We start from the raw sequence: 24197 nt of genomic DNA, 5'->3' as shown, positions 1-24197 counted from the left end.
GAAGTACTGCTATCAGGTGGAATGGAAAAGGAGCATAAATGAATAGTTCAGATTTCCCAAGTCTCACACCAGAAAGGACAGCTACAGCCTGTGCTTTCAGAATGAAACCAAAGCTTTCTTACTTCTAGGGATGCTTGTCTGCCAAGAAAGTTGGAGTTTGAAGAGTGCTGTGCCAGTCCCAGTTTTTCCCTTTTCTCAGTTGTAGAGTAAGAAAAAGAAAGCTGCTTAAAAGGATTCTGGTTAAGCATAATACTGTACTTCTCTGTCAGAGGTGTTGCAGGATGGAGTCACGTGCTGTTTCATTGGCAATGTACAGAAGAATCTGGATCCTCAGGTAAAGGATCCTTGTGTCACATAGCCAAACTGTCCTTGCTCCAAGACCCACCCAGTCTGTATGTTAGATTACAAAATAAATAAGAAAATAGCCTTCCTGCACTGGTACAAACAAGTGCTTGCATTTTAAACAACTCATTCCTTGTTCCCTTCATTCATCTTCATATGCTACAAATGCCACAACCTTTCTGCAGCCTTTAAAAAGTTTTAGAAATATCAGGATTAGAACATATCCTAAGCATATTTGTTACCAAGTAAAACACAAAAGGCCTCTGTTTCCCCTGCACATTCTTGGATTTTTTTCTAATCTTTCAAAGTGTGATTTAAAACCTCTACTTTTTCTGCTTTATCTTCAGAGGCCTGTTCTTCTCAAAAGGTGATGTGGTCTAAAGCAGCTGGTTCTGTCACTCTGTGACTCAACACATGCTGACACCCTGCAATGGTGTTCTTCATACAACTTCCAAAGCTCACCCTGCCACAGCAGTACAAGGAAATAGTGACCAGAGATATCTCATCAGAGATGTTGTTACACAACAGCCTCACTGCTTCAGCTGGTGTCTGGCATGAGAAACTGTGGCAAAAGAACTCGCTTGTTTCCAAACTGCTGATAAATCAAACAAAGTGCAAGGAGATTTCTTTGCTGTTTTAGCTGGGGAGGGTTCTTTTTTGGCAGAACTGTCATTTCAAGCTGAGTCATACAAGAGGCAGGATAGAGCAGACTGCTCTGTATCTATCACCTTGCTTCTTTCTTGGGGCTGTCCAGAGAAATGTTGATTGTCTGTTCCTGAACTCATAAAAGTCATTTTGAGGAAAAACTTCTGCTGGATTCAAGAGATAGTTATACCCCTTTTGTTTTTAGCTATTCCTTGACAATATCATGGGCCAAATTGCTTTTTGCATGGGAGGAAGATATGGCTGAATGACCATCTGTATGGAGATGTTACTCTGAGATTTCCTCTCCAGTGTCCCCCTCTCAGCAGGCTGATTCTGTGACTCAATTATATTTATGCTTCTGTCTTTTTAGTAGAGATCAACTTCTTTTTGCCATAAGCTGCAAGGATATAAGAATTATATTCTTATATTAAGAATTCAGATAATTCCTCCCTGATTAAGAGTAATCGCTGTCTGATCAGAACCTCCCTTTATTTTACTGGACTTCTAATCAGACCTAAAAAATATTAAATTCTAATAATTTTGGTGGTATTTGAAACTCTTCAGTGCCTGACAGATCAAATCTTTTACTGAGGGTAACATTAGCATTAGAGCAGGATACAAAGTAAGATGTTTCATCATAATTCAGTGCACACAATGCCATTTGCATCATACTTCAGCTAGTCTTCATTATTGGTAAAATGCCTATGAGATTTTTCCATCCCCTCTGTTCTTACATTACAATATTTTTTGGCACATCACCTTTTGTGCCATGTGGTGTCATGCTAAAAATAAGCAACAGGCTGTAGGAACTTCATTTGTGGCTGTTTAGTTGTAGTGCTGGCATATATTCTAATACTACTCTGCAGTAATATGATTTTAATGTGCTTCTTATCTTTAGCGTGAGGGATACCAAATTCTTGCATAAAGACTTGTGTCTTAAACTAAGTGAAAATGTATGTAAATTCAACTTCTAATATGATTTAATTGATTTATTAGTTTCTTTAAGCATGCATCCTGCTCATTCCTTGGGTAGTCGATGAAGACTTCTAGAGTCAGAATCCAAGTGTAAAGTTTGGAACACTTGACCACTTCCAATTGTATTCCATAAGAAGCTGGCCTAACATATTTCTAAAGAATAGAAATAGCTCAAGCTTAACATTACTAGGATCAATTAAGTAAAAATACTAAAATACCACACAAGATTTTGGCAAATGTTTTAAAAAAAAAAATATAAAAAATATCACCCCCAAGGTGTAGCTGAAAGACATACTTCTGCATTCCTGATTTTAGCTACAAGCAAGAAGAGTTTATAACACTTGAGGGTTCTTTGAGACATTTTTTGCAGTAGCTCTGTCCTGGGAAGAATAAATAAAAAGCTGGAAAAGTCATTGTGCAGAGATTTCCCAGACTTTACAACCACTCTGACAGATCCAAAACATCGTGAAAGAGAGGTTCAGCTTTTGATCTGATAAGAGAATGAGAACAAATGGAAATTGATAATTTTTAAAGCTTGGTCCACATAGAACCTCATTTAAAACACTGAGCTATAACTACTGAATTAATGATGCTTTGAGCTTCTGGAATGATAAAACCTAAACACTGTGTGGGGAAAAATGTATGACTTTTGTTTTGCATTGTCTAAATTTGTAATTAAAACAGTTTTTGGCAGGTAATTAAAATTTCAAGTGGGACATGATCCTTTCTTTCCCTTCAGCTCTGTGAGAGGGCTAACAGATTTATGCAATGCTGTTTCTGTGGTTTGCCTTGGAAGAGATCAGCCTGATTCAATGCTTCTCTCCTGAGGCTGAAGCAGATGGGAAATGTTACAATGGCAGTATAATACATGTGGTAATATCATTTATATTTTCAGATACCTTGGACAAAGTCACCCCAATATAACTCCACAGCCATAATGAATTTACATCTGAGATGAGTAAAGCAGCAGGGGGGCAAATTCTACTCTGGCCTAAGTCCCTGCACAATTTTATTGGTTTCCCTGTAATTTCAGAAGTTGGAAGTAAATGAAGGGTTTGGTTCTTGCATTTCATATTCCAGCGAAGGATTAAAGTGCTCTGGCATACTGTCTAAAGAAAAGAATCATATCTTTGGCTGCCAATAAATTAAGGGTATTTGTAATTCAGAAGGTTGTGGTGGGGTTCTGAATGCATGGAGCATCATTAACCTAGTTTCATCTGCAAAACAGTTTGTATTCATTCATTCCTTATTCCAGTTTGTACTAATTCACCCCACATCCATTTTGGACAGTTTGTTGGATATGGATGGCAGTATTTGAAATTCTTCTTAATCTGCCTCATAGAGGATATTAAATGGCTATTTGTACACTGGATACAACACTCTTATTGTCAAACTCCTAGGGCTACTAAAGTAAGTATTGTGAGGGTTTTCTCAGGGTACCAAAGACAAGTTAATTTTGGAGACACTTTTAAATATCAAGTTCTATGTCTGGCCATTTTTCAAGCACAAAAACCTATGGATCTTCCTAACTAATTCCCTTGTGAGGTGAAAATTCACACTTTTGGTGCAATGAAGAGCCTGGAAGCAGAGAGCTGGCTTTATACTAATATCAGAGGTCAGCAGCCTCGCTACTGAAGTGGCTGCCTGAGTCCTGGCACACATTTAGCTCTCCCTGCTCTGTGCAGCAAAAACCCCAGCTGGCACAGGGTGAGAATAAACAGCACCACATAGCCCAGGAGGGCTGGAACATCTGCAGCAGACACAACCCCATCCAGCAGTTTATCTGCTTCAGCCCTTAAAAGGTATGAGTGGAAGAGCTGGAGCCAGAGAACACCTGAAAAATGAAAAGGCCATTCAATTCAGTTTTTTTTTGTTCTTCACTGAAAGACATTTACAGAAATCTTTCTCTCTTCAGCTGCTCTGAAATAATCAGTTGGACTTGAAAACCTCTCTTCTTTTTCCCCCCCACTCCTCCATATTAATGCTATTCTGTTCATACAAAAAAAGAGGGAGCTACAAAGAAGACCACCCTGCCAACAGCTAAGCCACCAACAGCCTTAGAATATTGTGCAAAGAATCTTCAAAATGTCTGAGCAGATTTCAATTACTCTTTTCAAAGATTTTCAATTCCCACTACACAGCCCATTGTTTGCTTTCACTAGGACATTCTTCTCTTAAACAGCTGGCACGAAACGACTGCTGCTCTGCAGGGAAACAAGCAAGCACTATACAGTAGATTTAAAGACAAAAAGAGGGAAGATGTAGGTTGTTGTTTTTTTTTTTTTTTAAAGAGGCTCTCATGAACATAAAAGTGTTTTCCAAGAAAATATGAATCTTATTTTTGCTGCTTATAGCTGAAGGAAAGCATGGGGGATGTAGTTTATTCTCCTTTGATGCTCAGCATGGCTATTACAGTGAACATCAAAGGAACAATGAGCAATGCTTCCCATATTTCCCATTAACTCTGTTCAGAAGAGCAATTATTTCTGTCTCGTCTGTTTGAAAAAAAAAAAGATGCAATTTTTTTCTTGCTTATTTTCCTGTAAGAAAATGGAAATAAGGAAAAGAGAAGGAGCAGCACAAAGGCAAAGAAGAGAGAGAAAAAGATGATTGCTGCAGACAGTCTTCTAATGCACTGACTGGTCACTGAGTGTGAACTGCAGGGAGCTTCAGTGGGAACTGAATATGTCCGGGAGTTTTCCAAGAACTGCCAGAGCTGAATTGCTGTGAGAAGTATTTTCCAGACACAGATCATCCTTTCATATCTACTGCTGCAAACCGTGCCTGGGATGTTCCTGTGATTCTGCTGCCCTTCACAGCACTGGAGCTGGGAATGAAGAGGTGCCTGAAGCTGCCCTAGCAGCCCAAGAAAGGTTGCACTCAGGAGGAAAGGTTTCACCTGACGAGAGAGCAGAGGTGCCTGTGCCACCCTCCAGGGTGGGATGCACAGTGACTTGAAAGAAATCCAGCAGCAGACAGGGATGTGTCTCCAGTGGCTGTGGAAGCTTTGCATTTTGCTGAAGGCCAAAGTCTGCTAAAGTCTTAAAACTATAAGTCACATCCCTCATTTCTTGACTGTAATTAGTGTGCTCATTTAGCTGTGGGAGAAGGCCTAGGCTTTCAAAACAAAAAAACACATTTAGCCTCGAAATATATATATTTTCATTAACCTCACATTCTTTCTGTTCAAAGTCCTGTGCATGCTTTCTCCTCCCTGGCAGACATATCTTCATGGAGTACTTGTGTGAATCAAAGCAAGACAAAAAGGTGCAGATATTGTTAAAGGAGGAACCATTTTCATTCTCATTCTGCTAGTTCATGTTTAAATGAAGGGTTTGATGTAAATGGGGGGAAATGGAAGTAGTCTCTGAGCTAATCTGAAAGGAATCTCCTCTGCTAAACTAAACAAAGCCAGAAGTCCCAGAGCTGAAGTTTATCCAAACTAAAGCCAACAAACGGTTGTTGTTGGAGGGGGTTATATCATGTTTTCCATTGTCATGTTGACATGAAACAGGCAGAGGCTTCCACTTTACAAATTCAGAGACAAGATTGCCCCTGAAGTGAAAATAAATAAAGAGAAGCAGTGGCTGGAAGAAGGTTAAGTTTCCTCAAATCAAAATTCAAAGAACCCTTCCTATGAAAGAGAAGATGAAAAAAAGTAATGACTACTTGAAACTATAAATGAAAAATATAATGTACTATATTGCTGTGTGAAAGATGAGCTACTCTGCAGCCAATGGTGGATCTCATTGCTCCTTGCACACTTCCAGCATTAAGATAGAGTCAGCAGACCTCTCCCTCTCTCTCTTATACTTACAGAAGAGACATTCTGATTTCTGTAATTCATAATTTTTTACTGTCTGTGGAGATTGCTTCTTGATTAACCATAGAAGCAATGCAAGCGTTAATATTTGAACTTTTTTTACACAGTCTCAAAGTCATGTGAGAAATATTAATAGCATGGTCACCATATATAAATACATAAATCTTATTTACCTGAAGCAAAATCTGACAGTGTTGGATGGAGAAAATTCAGGAAATTCTGTGGGAATTCCTTAGAGATTTTTCCAGTGACAAAACACCTCTTGTCAGGGAAGCCAAAGAGAGGACAGAAAGGAAAGCTTCTCAAACCCTGTGCATCAAAAGATTCAATGGAAGAAAGAAAATCCCTAGAGAAGCAGCTGTCCTGCAGCAGCCACCAAGGCTGTGGGAAGCCACCAGCAGCAAGCCACTGCACAGGACCTCTGCCACAGGGAGGCCACTGCCATGACAAGCATGGCCCCAGAGAGCCAGCCCTCCAGGACGAACCCAGGGCATCCCCTGGGCTGCAGACGGGCAGCACACTGAGGGTCAGGGGCTGCAGCATTCTCTGCACCCAGCCACGCTGCCCTCAACAGCCTGACCTGAAGATACACAAGTAAAATAACATTTCTTGTACCCTTCCTGGAGCAGGAATCACATCTGTGCCCAGTTCCTCTTCTGTACAAGGTGTATAACTGTGGATATGTAGAAGGAGGGATAGGCTGGTAAATTATTGCAGAAGGTGACACTAAAAGTTTTATGCTGTTTAGGGTTGAGGGTTATTTATCATCTGCCTAAAGCCAAAATCAGAATTTCTCAAAATGAGAGACAATTGGGAGTAGATACTGAGCTCTAAACCATGTTAAAGTCATGTAATCTACAATTTTCCAGGCTACAACATGGAAAATGAGCTAACAGTAGTAATGTTGAATCAGAACAGATTTTATTATACCTTTCTATAGTCTATTTTATTTTTTTTTGAGTGCTGACAATAATAAACTGAACTATACTCCATCATATCAAACTGCAATGATGTAGGACTCTAATCCAGTTACTTTAAGACCATAAGAACCCCTATTTGTTAACAACATATTAATATTTGTTAATATGTCTTTGCTATTGCCAACAATTTCCCTTTTCTTAACTGAGGTCTTTTGCCCAATTTCTTAAACAAGCATGACTAAAGGATGGCATAATCTGGAGTATTAATATTATGACCATTGCATTAATATCTAATTCTGTGAGCTTTGAGAAGTTATTACCCCAAACCAACAAATTAAGTCTTGCAAATCTTACAGCAGCTGTGGCTTGTGCTCTTCAGCAGACTAGGAACCTACCACAGAACCATCAAGGGCGATACGGTGCTCCAGGTGCCCGCTAGCCTGGGAAAGTGCACTTTGTTACTGTTTGCCCTTCATGGTAGGCTGAACCTTTCAGCTCTGAAGAGGTTGCTTTTAACCCCAAATGCTAAATGCTGCTCTGCATTATTCCTGTTACCAGCCCTTTGCATGCTGTCCCTATTAGGGGTCAGGTATGTCCCATTTTCTGCAGATTTCTGTTTAAAACAAGGTGTGAACAACTTAGCACATAACTCGGACAATGACTAATGGAACAGTGTCAATCTGGTTTCTCAGCAGCCTGTGGAACAAAAAAGGGATAGTAATTCCCTCCTTTCTTTTTCTTGAGTTACATTAATTACAACTCTCCCCCACCTGTTATGTAAGGCTGGCATCAGCAGAGTTTTCAAGTGACACCTGGCTGCCTATTTCAAACCTCAACACTTTGGCAGAAGCTGGAAGAGGAAATAGGATCCGCTTGTAATCTGCAGCACTAAGAGGAGAGCAAACGTAATGACTCTGACTGAGGCATCAACAGTGAGGTTTGTGCCAGCAACAACACTCTTCTACCTCTGCCTCTTTCCCCTGCAATAAGGCAGTGAATGTTTCCAACTCCAACTCTTCTTTCAGAAAAATCAGTCTGTGTAGATTTGGTGATTTGGTCTCTAGTCAAAAACAAATCTGGAAAATAATGAAAATGTTATATAATAGTCTAATTTTCCTAAGGCTAATCTGTTCCAGGGATGTGTGATATAAAATGTGTTTATGAAATTTGTCATATTTCCAAGAACATATATATAATGTTTAGAGTGGGTGGATTCCCCAGGCTTTCATTTAGCATGATTTTTCCAGACCAGAAAGGAATGTTTCAATTTTCCTAAGTATAACCTTGTCTCCCGTGTGCTTGGTAAAAAATAGTTAGGAAAAATGGAAGGAGAGGAGTAGACCCCTGATATTTCATTACTTCACATAGTCCAGGTTACTTACAATAGTTAATTATCTCTTGGCACACAGACGTGCATCATCTGGTTTTACTGTCAGAACTCTGGAGGGGAACTTTTCTGTGTTACCAAAACCTTTAAGCAGAGATAGTTCTGACTGTTGTTAGCATTAGCCTTAAACTGGAAATTTATCAACAAAGAGCACATGTGTGCAGTGTTCCATACAGCTAACTGCTAAACATGACAGTCTGGCAGTCTCATAAATAAACCATATCTGTGCAGTATCCATCCACTTCACATGCTATCTAATCCTTCCCAGTTAATAAAAAAAGAAAGTAAAATGGCTAAATCAGCTGTTTACAAGTTTTCCTAAAATATCACTCTTTTCTCAGGGATCAGAAGTTGATGCTTAGCAGGAAAAGTCATTTGTATGCTGCCTCTTGAAACCTACATGTAATGGTTGTAGATAATTTTAAAACTGCAATTTGCAACTGAAAGTAATATGAAAGGTCAATAAGTCTTGTCAGAGAGACTTTAGCATTCAGCCATTACCTCAGAAATGAGTTTCCTGACCAAACATCCAAGATAATACTTGCATTACAAGAAAAATACTAAATTACCTTAGAGCAAAAAATTATTTGGAATAATAATGAAGGGTTTCTGGCACTGCTGTCACACTGCTTTCAGAGCAGTAGTTTTCCTAACGACTTCAGCAAAGTTCCTCAAGGACTGGGGTGTACCTAGGAGATGTGTCCAGCTCTGGCTGACTGAGGTATCCTTTAAGCATCACAAATACAGCTAAGACAAGCACAAATCCACCTGACTTCCCTTTTGGTGCTGATGTGAGGGTGCTGTGGAAACTACCAAACACCTCCAGTCTGTCTAGCTAAAACTTATGCTGTCTTCTGGAAGTAGCTGTCATGATTGCCTCTACAAACTCAAGATAAAAGGGATGAATGCGGGCTGCAATGCTTAGCAAATGCTTTCACAGGTTGTGCTTGCTGGGTGGAGAATGGATTTCTTTCCTAAAGAAGCATTCTAATATCTTACACTTCTGAGTAGTTTAATATGCAGGATGTAAAGGTGCCTCCGAAGGGGGGAACCGAAGATACATTGCTGCAATCTGAATCATTTGTCATGTCCAAAGTGCTGGCTTCGTGTCCTGTCAGCCATCAGGGGGCATCTTATCTTGGACATAGACAGGGCTTGAAAGCCCTGACACACATCAGAAAATCTGGATTGTGTCAAGGTGGTTTCGTCTCCAGGCTGAAAACTCCCTGGTGGGTTACAAGAACATACAGCTTTTGGTCATGAAACTCAGAACATTCCTTGTTGCATGGTATCCGGATCCCAAACTCTAGAAGAGGTTTAGCCTGAGGCTGTAATGAAATCTCCATTCCAAGATATTACAGCAAGACAAAGAAACACATAGCCCAAGGGTACATCTGACTACCCTAAACTCCGTGTATACTGAGCAGTTTCCTTAATATCTTGCCAAGTCTTGTCTCCTGGCAGGCTTTCCCAAGGAAAATTTTATATTGACTTACATTTGATACTAACCATATAAACATTTTTCTTGACAAGAGAGAGCATTTCAGCATGTCTGGAAATTCTCTTTTCAGTTGTGGAAAATTTGGTTTCCCAGTCCATTCCCTGCCCTGCACATGAATTAGTGACACAAATAATCAACTCCTTCTATTACTGTTTTCTGTGAGAAAACCATATTCAAATGTGTGGAAAGAAACATTCCAAGGCGAGAAAAGAATCCAATTTTTTAAGGGATAACTAGTGATTTATCAGTCTCTCTGTGTAACCTTATCCCTGTAAATAGTATGGAAGTTAGCCCAGTAAGGAAATGTTACAACACCATGAAACAGGAATGTGGCAAAGAAATGAGAATACTCACTCACACTTCATTTGTGTATTGTTCTTCTACCCAAAATTTACCATTTATTGAGTCAAATATATGTTGCACCTCAGAAATGTACAAGGATATGACTAGAGTGAGGGAAGGAGACCTGGCACTCAGGAGGGGTTTGTTTATGGAGAGAAATAAAATTGATGTTCCTTCTCTTTATATTGGATGGTCTCTTGGTGCTTATCCCTCTGATGGCAGACACAGGTATATAAAAGAACACTTACTGCATGTTAAATTTAAACAATATATATATTGTCTGCTGCTGTAAGCAGAGAAAACTCACAGCTCTCATTTGCTCAAATTTTATAATCACTGTGTTTTATAATATTTACTGAAGATTATTGCAGAGAGTTTGTATAGGGCAAAGTAGAAACAGAAAAGGATCAGTTCACAGTAAATTCTGTTTGCTCTCTACAGAATATTTTTATATGCATTGGCTGGGGTTTTTTTAATAGACACTTAGGATGGGTCTGTGCTAAGTGAGGGAGGCTGGTGCTGCAGAGCCTGCTGCCTGATTTGCTCATGCACAGATATTTCTGAGCTCCAAGTGCTCAGTTCCAACAGGCTGCTCCTGGTGGACTCTCACTCACCCCTCGGCAGATGTGTCCAGGTATGGAGAGACAGATGGGTTTACCATGGACTGGCTCAAGGAATCATTTTCATGATGTGTCATACAGAGTAGTGTAGGGTGTGATTTTAAAGGCATTTGGCTTTCCTTTACAGCACTACAGTTTCTTTGGCTGCTGCTTATCGAGTTAATTGTAAGGTTATTCCTTGCCTCTCTGTAGGAATAAAGAAATAAATTGCTGATCTTTCACATTTATGGGAGAGAAAAGTGTTTTATCTTAAGGAAGGTCTGGTTTACAATATCTGGGAAGCAGGAACTGAGCACATCCAAAAAAGGTCAGCTGTACTTGTGGAATGACATCTGTTTAACTTAAATACTCATACCACACTTATCTTCACTGTAAGCTGAATTCTTGTATACAAAGTACTTCTCTCCCCTTGAATTCCATGTTCACTTGGTTTTTGGTGTTCTTGCCCTCTGTAAACATGGACCCACACACTTGCATGGACTTTTGCATACCATCAACTGCTAATCAGTCTCGTGAGGGGCTGAAAGAGCCTGCAGATTCCTGATTCAAACTATCACAGCTAAGGGAATTCATTTACCCTCCTGTTCCATGCCAAAGTAAAAATTCTGTAAGCTGACATATTTTCATATATCACTCTTAAAAACTCCTTCAACAAAATCGTTCAGAATTTTAAGGCTTTTTTTTTCTGCACATAAACTGCTGAAAGAACCCCCTACGCTGCTGGTGTAACACAAACAAATACAAAGAAGAACTCCAAATAAAATAGCTGGAAGCAAAGACTTATTCCTTGTGACAAAGAGCTTCCAGGCAGCACGGAGCTAACAGTTAAAATGTTATTCTAAGAGTTAAAAGAAATAGCTTAGAACTTCTCCAGTGTCTGTAGCAGGAAAACAAGTAAGAACAAGAACAAATGCAGCCAAGGCAGACAGCACTGTACAGTCCTTCTAACTTTAAAGAAAGCAAAGCAAAGAGAAACCTTTGGGATGATACTGCAAATCCCTGCAGCTTTCAGCTTCACCATTAAATATCTAACTGCTGAATTAGTGAAGGAAAAGTGTTCTGGTGAGATTCGTGCATACACATTTCTTACAAGCTACTAAAATTATTGGTAAAAATAAAAATAAAATAAAAACATGAAATCATAAGAAGCTTGAATTACTCACCGACTTGTTGTGCCAAAATAACTGAGGGTTGAAACACGGCAAGAATGAGCAAAGTTACTTTTTGCACAAAGCTCATCATGTCTAAATATTAGACATGAGACTCTCTGTGCAAAAATAAAAATGGGGGGGGGAAAGAAAAAAATCTATTCAAAATAGCAACATCGGTTGTTCCCTGCCCTTCCAGCACCAGGCCATGTACAGAACTCAGCCACAAGCATTCCCCAGCTTTGGCCTTAAATAGGAAAAAAATTGGCTTACTTTTCTTTTCCACCCCCTTTACTGAAACATGAGAAGAAGACCCATCCCCTAACAGTAAATGAATGATTAATATTTCTCTTGGCTTTACAGAAGACTAAAGTCAACTAAACAAGATACACAGCACATCTGGAACTTTTGTGTGCATACGAAATGCATGCTGACACTGTATATGAACAGTTAGTGTGAACTCCATGTGACATAAATACATGTGGAAAAAAAAACCCATGCCAAAGCCCCTGGGGTAAAGCATTTTTTCATGTTAATTAGGAGTCAATGGGGAAAACCCAAAGAGGATTTTTAATTTGTAGTGCTCTCTAACAAAGATAAAAGGTATGTAGTGATGTAGCTGCACAGACTGAAAGAATACCAGAAGTGGAGGAGCAAACCTGGGTATTTCTGCTGATGAGCAGTATTAATGAAAAGAAGGACCGATCACACTTTTATTCCAGTGCTTTTCTCACCATTTCCACCTCAAAACATGATTTTCTGGTACCTGGGGACAAAGCAAATATTAAAAAAATTATGAAGAGAACAAGATTGCAAATCACAAGCATCAATCTCTTAAACTAAATCTTTTCATGTAATTCAGTTTGATGCTGTCATTACATTTGAAAGGAATGCAGAACATTTTTCTTGTCTGTTTGCTCCTCAAACAAGAGGGTAGAGAGGACCAAAAAAAAAAAAAGTAAAAAAGTCTTGAGACTACTAATGCCTTTTAAACCTACTTATTTCTTTATTCCACACAAAACTTTACTGAGAATAAGATCAGAACACACAAACTTTTTTTCCAAATCAGATGGTTTGAGCAGGTTTTGTTATGAATCTAGTTTTGCTGGGAATGTAACCTCAAGAGACCCCAAAGTGAATGCAGAAAGCTGTCACAGTGGACATCTCTGCTAAAACAATGATCAAACCAATTGCTGCTCTCAGTCAATCAACCTGATCCAGGTCATGTCCTGCAGAAGTGCTCATTCATTTGTTCTCAAGTGTTGCTGAGATTACAGAGACCCAGGGAATCATCCCTCCTCTCAGTAATTCGTGAGTGCCATGAACTGTCATCCAAAAAAGGGCCCTGTATCTTTGTATGCATCACAAAATAAGAACAGCCTGAAGTTTAATCTAGTAGGTATTGGCTCTCATTTCAAAATCTATTTGACTGAAATAAATTTGCACTTAAACTGAAACACTCTCTTCCTCTGGGGTCACCTGAGGTGGAGTAGGTTGAAGCAAGTATGAAGGGGTCTTAAGTAATTTGATGTCCCTTTTAACATATCCTGAGCGTCTCTTCTGTGTCTTAAATATTTATAGGGTATGAATACCTTCATACATTCCTGAATCTCTCAATATTCCATGTTATCTCTGTTTCATTGGCAGAGCTATTTCCTGGAGGTTTGGGTTTTCGTATCCAGGATCATATCACTTAACAGGTTAGGTTATTTGATTTATAGTGTTCAAATAGCTACAATCAACTGATAACCAGTTCCTGTTGAGCCATCCTAGAACATAAATCAACAGGCTTCAAATTTTTATGCAAGGGCCTATAAGGTTTTTTCCTCTTCTGTAGTCATGCTCAGAACATAAGATAGAACAAAAAAGAAATCCAAGAACCTGGATTTGTTTGTCTCTCTTCAATAGAAATGTACCAACAGAACAAACCCTGGACAAAATCCATTCTCAGCTATGGAAAGAGAATGATACTGCATTATCAAGATTGCATGCAGGTCGATTTTCTGTAACAATGCCTACATATTTATCACAATAATTGTTTAATTTTTATGAAGCCTAATGACTTACTTGATAAGTGCTCATATTTGAGGAAAAAAGAATAATTCTTTCAAGGTCTTTGAGTTAAAGACAATTTCACGTTGAGTTCTACAAATTTTTAGCTTGTTTGACCACAATAAACATTTCTCTAAATTTCTTAAATCTAACCTTTAAAAAAATATAACACCCTTGGTGACTCCTTTATTTTTATTAATGTTCACTTTCAATTTTTACACTAAAACATTTGTCTGAGTAAAATTTATATTCTAACTCTTCTAGATTGCCCACCTTAGATATTATGCTATTCTATAGATAGATTATGAACCCAAATTTATCTATAACACCTACTATTTGCCACAGGCATGGGAGTATCAACATGTGTGCTTGAATTTGTACAGAAATGAATCCTATGCTTTTGTATAGAAGCATAAACCATATCTCTTGATGATTACATCCCATAACAACAATAACCCTTCCTTGGGCTCTGCAGTGAATTTGCTGTGGGTCAAGGAAAAACGCACAGCAGTGTTCAGCTAAATTAAAATTCCTCATCAGTGCTACCTTCGGATAATAGTGATTGTAGAATTGATTTTATAATTCTAGTGTAAAACTCTCAGGCAATTGCCACTTACTGTCATGTGTCAATGCCTTTTGAGTGGCATTCACCGTTTTACTTACATGGTCTGAAGAGGCTGTGCAACATTCCTTGAAAATCCTCTGCACACTTTCTGCTCAAGGTCAGCCTTTTCACATCTTCTGCACAGAAACATTCCTCCTATAAAATAGGTTCTTGAGTCTTGCAGGAAATTTTGGATTATTTAGTAGATAGCTCTTGCTTAATACTTATCTTCCTAGGAATGCAAGGTCTTGGCATCTGGACTAAACTGGAAAAGGTACTCATATCAAAATTGGTGCACCTTTGATGGAGGAACCTGAAACAAATGCATGTAAAAGTTATTGAATGTATTTGTGGTCTACAGTAAATACTATAAAAGACGTGTAGATCAAAACTGTTGACTACCTCTCCATCAGATGCTGGAATTTTAATTCAATCTGGGATTCCCTGTGCCTGTTTGATATTGTGGTTAGTGACATTCTGCCTAAGACAAATGACAGACTTGATTTTACGTATTTATCAGGCGACCTCTGGTCCACCCCACCAAAAACCCAGTCCTTAAGTAAGTAAATTATATAAGTGTTGCCTTAAAAGTTCCCAAAGTTCTGGCCTGTAGAATCAGCTGGTAAATATTCCTTGTTTCTGAGAGTTAATCTGATCTAAGAATCTTCAAATTTTGCTATTGCAATTACTTCTATGCCAGCAACAAGATAGTTCTTTTGTTCTATGTGGATTTTAATGATAGTAAAAAATCCCCAAATTTTAAAAGAAGTGTACAGTTTCACAGAAATAAAGCACTATGAATAGTGCAAATACTGACAGAAAGCACAGTGGGGGAAAGAACCTACAAGAAAAACTGAATCTGGAGCCACTAAACAAAGAAAACCCCAAAACACAGCCAGGTACTTCTCAACCATTCCTGTTTGTGAGCTAGAAGCAATGCAAATTGTGACTGATGCCCCAACAGACAATTACAGGAATAAAGGCAGCCAAAGCAATGAAATGGTTTCATTCTTCTCCCATCTTTCAATTTTCACTGAAATTTTATCCTAAGACAATGGGAAATCAGATTTTGAGACCCAGCCTCTTGTTCACATGTGCTCTTTTTTAAGCTTTGTACATTCTTGAGGTTTCCACAAACTAAAATTCTCTTTTTTTCCAAAGTCCTGTGCAGATTAAATAAAATCCTTCATCTGAGTCATGTTGTGAACTAACTGTGTTACAGCACAGCTGTGGAGGCTCTTAAGGCAGAGCCAACATTATGACTGCATACGAGTGAACCAGAGACAGCACCCACAGCATTTTCTCTTCCCAGCAGGAGGGACAGAAGCCAAACCAGTTTAATGACCTCTGGGTGTACTGAATGCTGGGGAATTTGACATCTATGACCAGGGTGGGGTTTCTCTGCACTGAACACGCACCTTCTCCTGTCGCCAGGGACAGAATCCGTTAATTCAGAACATTGGCTCCACGCCTTCGTGAGGATGCTCCTCCTTTTCACCGAGGTGTCAAAATTATTTTGAAAGGAATCCTTTTTTCTTGTCTTTGATCCAGATTTCCACTGGACAGCTGAAAAAAGCCCCAGATCTTCACTTCTTAAAGAAATAGCACAGTGCCATGCCCCTAAGGAAGTATTTAATGAAACAGCTATGAGATTTTCTGTCAGAAGAGTGTCTCATAAAGGATTTTGTGCTCTGCAACTTGTGGTTGTTGAACATCAAAATAATATAAGATGGCAGAAAATGTTTATAAATTTAAGAATAAACTTAAGAATAAATTCAAAATCTGAATTTGTGTGTATGCTTCATTTTATACAATCACAAAAGAAATAGTATTTTGATATATCTCCAAGTAATAAAAAAATGTGTTAAATTCATCAGAAAAACAGTCCAAGAATGAAAAGCAGAATACCCTTTCTACTTTGGGCTTGGTGTAGAAAGTGGGGGTACATCAAACAAATCACTCCCTCTTGCTGGCTCTGCTCAAATCACCATTTCTCCAGAGAGCACATATGGGTCCCAGAAGTTCCCAGGTTTCTTGTGCTTCAGCTATTGGTTCCTATGGCACCCCACCATCAAAATGTTCCAGGCTTTAGGCTTCAGCAGTAGCAATCCAGCAGATTTTAGGAGCACTTTTTTTTTTGGACATCTCTTTTAAATTAAAAAAAAAAAAAAAGAAAAATAACTGTAAGATATAACCAATATATTTTAAAAATCATTTCACATTTTTCTGTTTGCTGATTTATTGTTTTTCTAATGAGAGAATAAATATTCTTGTTTGAATTTACTAAAGAATAACAAAAGGCCATCCGTACTATGACTCATCCATTAGAAAAAACAGAAACATTAGGAAACAGAAGAACACAGGATTAAATATTTTAAGTCTTGATCTGTTCAATATTAATGGGCTGGGAAGCAAAAGGAATTACCAAGGCATAAGAAAAAAATCAAAATTTTAAAAAAACCCAGCGTTTTCTAAGGCCACTGGAGATGTGCAAGGTCAGAGACCATTGCAATATAAGAGCCTTCCATTAAAAATGAAATGCCAGTTTGAAAAAAAGAAAAGAAAAAGCAGTCTTTAAGAATAGAGACAGGCCAGTTTTGATGGTATGAGGCAGGTATGACGTTCTCTTCTGGACTGTAAGTGTTCCATGTTTCCCAAAGTGCACACTGATTTCCTAGAAAGGAGAAACAGCATCCAGCTGCTTTTCTGGATAGAGGGGAAGTATACCACGTTGGGACCAGCCCTGCTGCTGCTTGTACTGGTGGGTGGACAGCCTGGAGGGATGACTGCAAGGATTCTCTCAGTATGTATTTTATGGGATTTTTTTCTGATCTCTGACTTCATCACATTGTTTTCTCTGCTCTTAACTCCAGTATCCTTTCATAGAGCCTGATATACCTCTGCAGTTGGAAAGTGGGGCCACTTATGAATTCATGTCATGCATGAAGCAACAACTTGGGACCCTAATTTAGATATATGGGTTGATCTGTTCTGCTCTTCAAAGGCAGCTTTTAAAACAACTTTCCTTTCAAGATGAATCCTGTCCTCAGAACATTACATCACCAACTGGTATTTGAGAGTCTCAAAATCTATACCAACAACATCAAGTATAATGGCATATAAAGAAGATAATAAAGAGTTATTAATAGGTATGTAGCTGTGCTACTGAATTGAACTGATTTTATGGTTAAGCTCTATATGGTATTGCAGGTTTTATCTTAATGTTACAGAACACAAAACCCTACTTCAAATGGATTAACTATGTCAGTAGAACTGTCTGGGCTATGATAAGAAAGGGTGAGAAAATTTTCCTAGATACAGTGAGTAAAAGAAATACCACAACCCCACACCCACCCCTGTCCCCAAAACAGAAACAACCAAGTTGTGGTAGGTTCTGGTGATGAAGTTCAATAGTTCGGAAGAAACATCTGGAAACCAAATGAAAATACCACATATTCATCCATTTTCATCCCTGCAGACTCTGTGGCATGAAGAGTGGTAATTTAATTATTTTTAAATTTTTGCTTGAAACCCTTATGTAAATTTGATCCAAACTTTTCTGTAAATCAGAAAATTGTTATGCCTCATTCAAGATCCACTTGCTCTTTTTTTTTGACAAGGGATGCTTGCTATCTCCCTTCCTAAAAATTGTGTTTCATGGAAAATAGAAATAAATATAATAGGAGAAATATGCTTTTAAATTGGAACAATATAACTTTTTTCCTAATAAATAGCTTTGAGGTGTGAAACCTTACTCCTTAATAAAAGAATGCATTCTTCTCAGCACATCATTTTCTACACACATGGAAAATTCGGAAAAGTGCCCCCTCCAATTAATGAAATCCTTATTTGAATGGTATTAAACATCCTTTTTTTTCACATAGCAGAACAGTGAATAGGCTGATATGATTACAATGAAAAACAACACTATTAGGGCAGCATTGTGATTACAGAAGAATACTGTAATCATGATTTTGAGAGCAAAGTGTTGAGAGTATGCCTTAAATAAAAACACATCCTATCCCACCTTCCCAGCCTAACTGGACCCCTGTCCTCAAAGGGATGCTCCACCAAACTTTTGCTAGAGATCAGTCAAGCTCCACCACTGAAGAAATCTTGAATGCAGAAAATGAAAAGAAGCAGCGGTAGAAAGAATCTCTTGGTGAATGCCACTATGCCCAATTAGTATTTATTCCAAGGTTAGAGGTCTGGTGTGGGTGACTATGTCCTGGTGTTTACAGCAGTGGCAGTGTTCAGCCAGTTCAGCTGGCACTACAGGAGAGAAGCAGAGTCTTGATTGCAAAGAGATCCCCTGATGGGAAGAGAGGACTATACAAATCCCCCCTCTCCAGGGCAACTCTGCATCCCAGTGGCATGGAAAGAGTGCCAGTCCCCTGCCACCCACCTTGGATCTCCCATTGGCTTTTGCTGGTTCCCAGGGCCAGCAGAACACCCAGCTCTTGGAATGCATGAAACAAGTGGACATGTACACAGGACTGAAAGTCTGACCTGCTGTTACAGAAATCTCGGGTTCTTTGCACTATAGAGAATTAAGCCTGTTTCCATTCCCAGAACTTCTGGTGCTGGTTTTCATTTAGGAATTGCACTTCTTAATTTCTAGAGGCAAGGAGGTCAGGGTTGTTATTGTACTATGTTTCCCATAAGCTGCCTTCCTGTGCATCTCCATGTTTTGCCATTTTGGACTAAAGCACTGCATACCATGAATTTTCCAGCTCCCAAGGTATCACCCATTTATTTAATTTATTTTAACTACTCAGAAAGGAAAGATTTTGCTTTGGAAAAAAAATGAAATTTCAAAATAACTACTTCACACATTTACCATCTATAGAGGTCTGAGAACACTACCAAGTGCCCCTCTTACGTTAATCAAACAGGAAAGTACAGCATAAGAATGAGAGAATATTTTCTAAAAATACAAAATAAATATGTGAGCAAAATAAGTATGAACAGTAGTCCTGATCCAGTGCCACATTTACTGAATTTCAGATTATGGAGATTGACAGGTACTTCAGACTTGATCCTCACCAGCCAGATGACACTCACCATTATTCCTCAGAAATATAACTGCCATTCCCGTCGAACTCTTGGTACATTTGGAAACAGAATTGTGCCACCAGGGAATGAAACAGTAAAGCATTCTGGAGTATTACACTGCCAACTGATTAGTCCTCTGACAGTGCTCAGATAGTGCAGATCCTCAGATTCAGATCTTCTATACTTTTGGATAAACTTCTGAAGGAAAAAAAAAAAAAGCATTTCTTAAATACAGGTGCAGGGTAGAACAAATTTCTGAGAACGTATTTAATCAATATTATAATGGCTAACATTTCTAAGATCTTGAATGTACACAAGTGACAGAGAGCTACACTGCTGTTGAGGTTCATGTTCCAAGTTAAATTGGGCATTTCAGTACAAAATATACCACTGAACTTATCCATTTTACTAACTGATACAAAAAATATCAATACAAATGATAAATGACTTTCCACCCCTTGCCTTCTCTAAGTGCAATTCCTTCTGTTTTCATGATTTGTAATGACTGCTTTAGGGAAACAACAACAACAAAAAAAAAAAAAGGACAAAACTTGCAGGATGCTTTCCATCAGTGTCCTAATGCTTTTTAGCCTGGGGCAATCTCAGGATAAAGTTTTACAGTAGCCTTCTGCAGGTGCGTGCACGCACGTTAGCCTGAGTGTGATACAAACCAGGAGCCCTGTAGGTTATTAAGTATGAAAAACATACTGACAAGAGTATTTACTTGGTTCCACATTGCAAAAGAGAATAAAAGATCCTTTCCTTCAGAATAGCTCTGCAGCTCCCTCTTACACACCTTTCGCACGCAGAGCCAAGCAGTGCCTGGCTCTGGGTGCTGCTGTGTCAGTGCAGGAATGCGCAGCATTGAAACTTTAATGGGAAAGGAGAAACAGATTTGCCACACGTTGCAACAGGCTGTCACATAACATAGTTTGTAATATTTAGTAGTCACCTCATGTTTTAAAATGGTGAGAAGCCTGTGTTTGGTATGCCACTGTTAAAATTAAGGGCAAGGGCAGATCATGGGAAGGTTTATGGACTTCTAGTGTGACAGATCCTCACTGTCCTTGAAGTCAGAGCTCCTTTCAGTGTAAGCAGCTGCTGTTGAAGCAGATACCCCCTCCTGCCACACCTGACTGCCAAAGTCAACAAAGGCAAGGGCAGATATCCTCAAGAAACATCAAGAGAATGAAAACTGTACAATATACAAATATGAGAATTTGTAACACGGTGTATGAACTAAAAACTGCACTGTGTGATATTATCATTAGAAAAGTTTTGAGTATCAGGACCTCCATTTAAAATAAAGCCTCACAAATTATGTCTTAGGAAAGCCTGAATTTCCCTACAGCTCAGTGCAGATGATATTGTGATACAAAGAAACACTAGTAGAAGGTGTGTGCATGTTCAGGGGAGATTTATGGCACCATCATTTTAGTGCATTTGAGAATTTTACCTTCAAATAAAGATGGATGAACATAGGGCCTGTGAAATTTCAGCAATGGATTTTGGTCATATTATGTTTTCATTAACTTGAGAATAAAATGTCATGTAAGTGAAAAAACAACATACATTTAGATCAAATATTTCCTATATGCAAACATGGGAGGAGGAGGACGACAATGGGGTCATTTTTATTAATTATTTTATAAACCTTTTCAAAGTTGCAATGTGGTGTCTTTTCAGAGATGATCTTTAAACCCCTATTGAAACACTTTTTCTAAACAAATGACCATCAGAAAAATTCACCTCATCATTATCTTTTAAAAGCTACAAAGCTGTCATCAGCAATACTCAAATATTCATAAGATGCTTTTATAACGTGGTACTCGTGAAAGTACACAAGTAGGGTGGACTGCAATTTCTGCTAAGCAAAGAGTAAAAAATAATTCAAACCATAAGAATTCAGAGAATTTGACCTTGAATAACTTATAACAGTATCAAGCTAATGATGTGCACTACTTTTTCTTTGGACCCAGTGCTTGGCTATTTTGGAATACAATGAGCAAGGAATCTTTACTCTATTCATGCAGAGCTAATGACCCCTCCAAAGACAAAAAAACTATTAATCCTTCCCAGAAATTTCTGCATCTGGCCTCTTTCTGGAACTGATATTGAAATATGACATTCTGATATGCTTCAAGCAGAAAGGAAATTTTGAAGATTTTGTTTAAAATAAATCAGAACTCCAAAACACATAGATGCTCACTATGAAAGTGTTAAAATAGATAGGAAACGTATTTATAGACAAACCAAGGTCTTTTTAATGAACTGAGTAGTGGAAAGAAAACATAAACAAAGAAGAATTTTTCTCTATTTTCTGTTTCTGTGAAAATGTCAGGCAAAGATGGTGCATGAAAACTTTTCACTGTAGAGTTATTTCTACTACTTTAGCAATGGGTGTGGGAAACAATGTTAGTTATTAACATGTAAGTCAGACACTTGAATATGTTAAACACCATATGAACATCACAATTTTATCATGGCAATACAAAGAACCTTCCCACACTCCTTATCATTGAAGTACTTTTGATTTCCCAAGAGTTACACTAACCACATCTGGGCAGGCTTGATCTGCTTGAGAATCCTGGCTCAAATGCATCTCAAAAAATCTGAAAAAATCTCAAATGAATCTGAAAAAAAAAAAAATTAAAAAACTGCTATAAATTTGTCTGGAGAGAGCAGCTACTATAAGGTAGAAATAGAACCTCAGTACATATCGTCTTATTTACAAGAAGAGGGATCTGTGAGCACCTGCAGATCTCAGGGCTCCCGGATGGTGTATATACCTGCCATTTTTACTTTAAGCATTCTCTTTTTTAGAACTTCTGATCTAGTTCTAATTCCACCTACACATCATTTGGTTAACTAAGAGCACTGGGAATATCTGGAGACCAGTTGGACAAAAGGAAAAACCCCAGCAATAAGACTGAAGAGGAGCCATTCAGCCCTGTGGCAGCTGAAGAGCCTGCTCTCCAAAGCCCTCACGCCTGTCCCCAGAGAGCCATAAGGCAGCCCCACGGCAAGCCAGCAAGGCACAAGCAGGACACTCTGCTTCCACAAGTCACTACTTGGCTGACCCTGCAGGCTCTCAGATATCTTCAGGGAATCAATAGCTAGAAGCTGCTTGAACTTTTAACATTTCCGTCATCACGCTAATGGTTTTTTTTGTTAACTCCTCAACACAATAAAAAAATCAAGGGCAGCTAAATCTTCTTTATGTGCTGCTGTTTCACTGCAAGTAAGTTTTTAGCACGAACAGAAAGCTTTGCCCCAAACTGTTTACAGTATTTTTTCTTTGTGATTTGCTTTGACAATTAGGTCAAATTCAAATTAACTACTCAAGGTTCATGATTTTAGCATTAATTTCAGATGTAAGAAATGTTTGCACTTTTACAGACTCCTCAATTTTTAAGCCAGATGTACTGTAAAATGGTCTTCACACATCTGAGACTGTAAAATAAGTGTTATAAATTGTTCCTTTGCACATTATTACAAATATTTGGAATATTTTCACCAGTGATCTTTAGCCAGATCTGTTTCTGTGAAAGCATGTTTTTCTGCCATGGGTTACCATCTAACTTCTGTTGAGTTTACTGGGCAGTTCTGGGTTTTGGTCTCCCTTCAAACAGAACTAATGTTAAACCACCAAAACAATCACCTGTCTAGACAGGTAACTAAAATCTTCTAGAGGATTCAATCTGTTCAAGGAGGGAACTCCCAAGGTGTGTAGAATGGGCATTGCTGGAGTGACCAGGAAAAGGGTTGTTAGGAATCTGAGATACCTGGGTTTTGGGCGGAACCAGACCAAGCAGTTTCGAAGGCAAGAATTTGACATTTGAGCCATGGAATCTGTGAATGGAGGAAACTGGAACATCAGATCACATGAGGACAGAGCAGGAAGGCAGAAAGGCTGACACCTCAGCCCTGCCAGCCCTCCTGGAGCTTTCTGCTCCATCAGTGCCTCTGTGGGAGGGTTCTGGAGGAGCTCTGCTCCTGTCTGCTGCCTCCAAACTCATGAGGCAAAGCCAGCAACAACAGAACAGCATATTTTCTTTACACATGACAACCTCCACCCATCGAACTGGAGTCAAGACATTTTGGCACGTTAATAAACAAAATGTATTCTGTCTGAAATAATATAAGGACTGATCCATCTGCACTCTAGAATGCATCCTGGAACGAGATAACCCTATAACAAAAACATTTCATGCACTTCACCTTTACCCTTTGCCACTTAGTGCATTCAGAAGCTTAGGGGTTTGTGAATTTTGAGCTTGAAAAAATTACCTTAATAAAAGGACCTTGCAAATGATGAGTAGCTTTTAATTACATTGATTTTTAGAATGACAAAATGACATTTTATTTTCTTAGTTCACAGGGAAATAACAGTTATACTTCTCTGCAGATCATGTGAGCCTTTTAACATAATTTTATGGTTTTGGCATATTCTCTTGGGCCAGAGGTTTTTTTAAGGTTTAATCTGCATCTACCTGAACCTATAATTCCTTATCTTAAAACAAAATCTCACTCTGTTTATCCTGATGACACAAATCATCCTCTTTTTAAAAGTGCAACTTCTCTAAGGTGTAACTTGCCTTTCTGCCTTTAAGAGTATTTTTATACTTAATACACTTGAAATAAATATGGTTTTATATAATTTATTTTATTATAAACTGTCTTTGCTTTCTCAAGATTTGGCCCATCACATGAGATGACTACCTTGGAAAGCTTATTTGGATGTCCAAGTTATTTTCACAGTTGCTAGTTATGCTTTCCCCAA

At 38.5% G+C, this 24197-nt stretch overlaps 1 protein-coding gene across 1 annotated transcript in view; it reads right to left on the bottom strand.

Annotated features, from left to right (window-relative positions):
- The window catches only part of COL3A1 (collagen type III alpha 1 chain), a 48456-nt gene extending 36511 nt beyond the window's left edge, over positions 1–11945 (bottom strand). The window contains exon 1 of the mRNA XM_015635293.3: positions 11719–11945. Within this exon, the coding sequence (XP_015490779.1) occupies positions 11719–11797 (79 nt within the window). The 5' untranslated portion in view covers positions 11798–11945. The remainder of the gene's footprint in view (positions 1–11718) is intronic.
- Positions 11946–24197: the final 12252 nt, after the last annotated feature.

The sequence above is a fragment of the Parus major genome, chromosome 7, assembly GCF_001522545.3.
Source record: "Parus major isolate Abel chromosome 7, Parus_major1.1, whole genome shotgun sequence".
Lineage (NCBI taxonomy): Eukaryota > Metazoa > Chordata > Aves > Passeriformes > Paridae > Parus > Parus major.
Note: the sequence above shows the minus strand (reverse complement) of the source record. Positions and strands in the feature narration are given on the sequence as shown.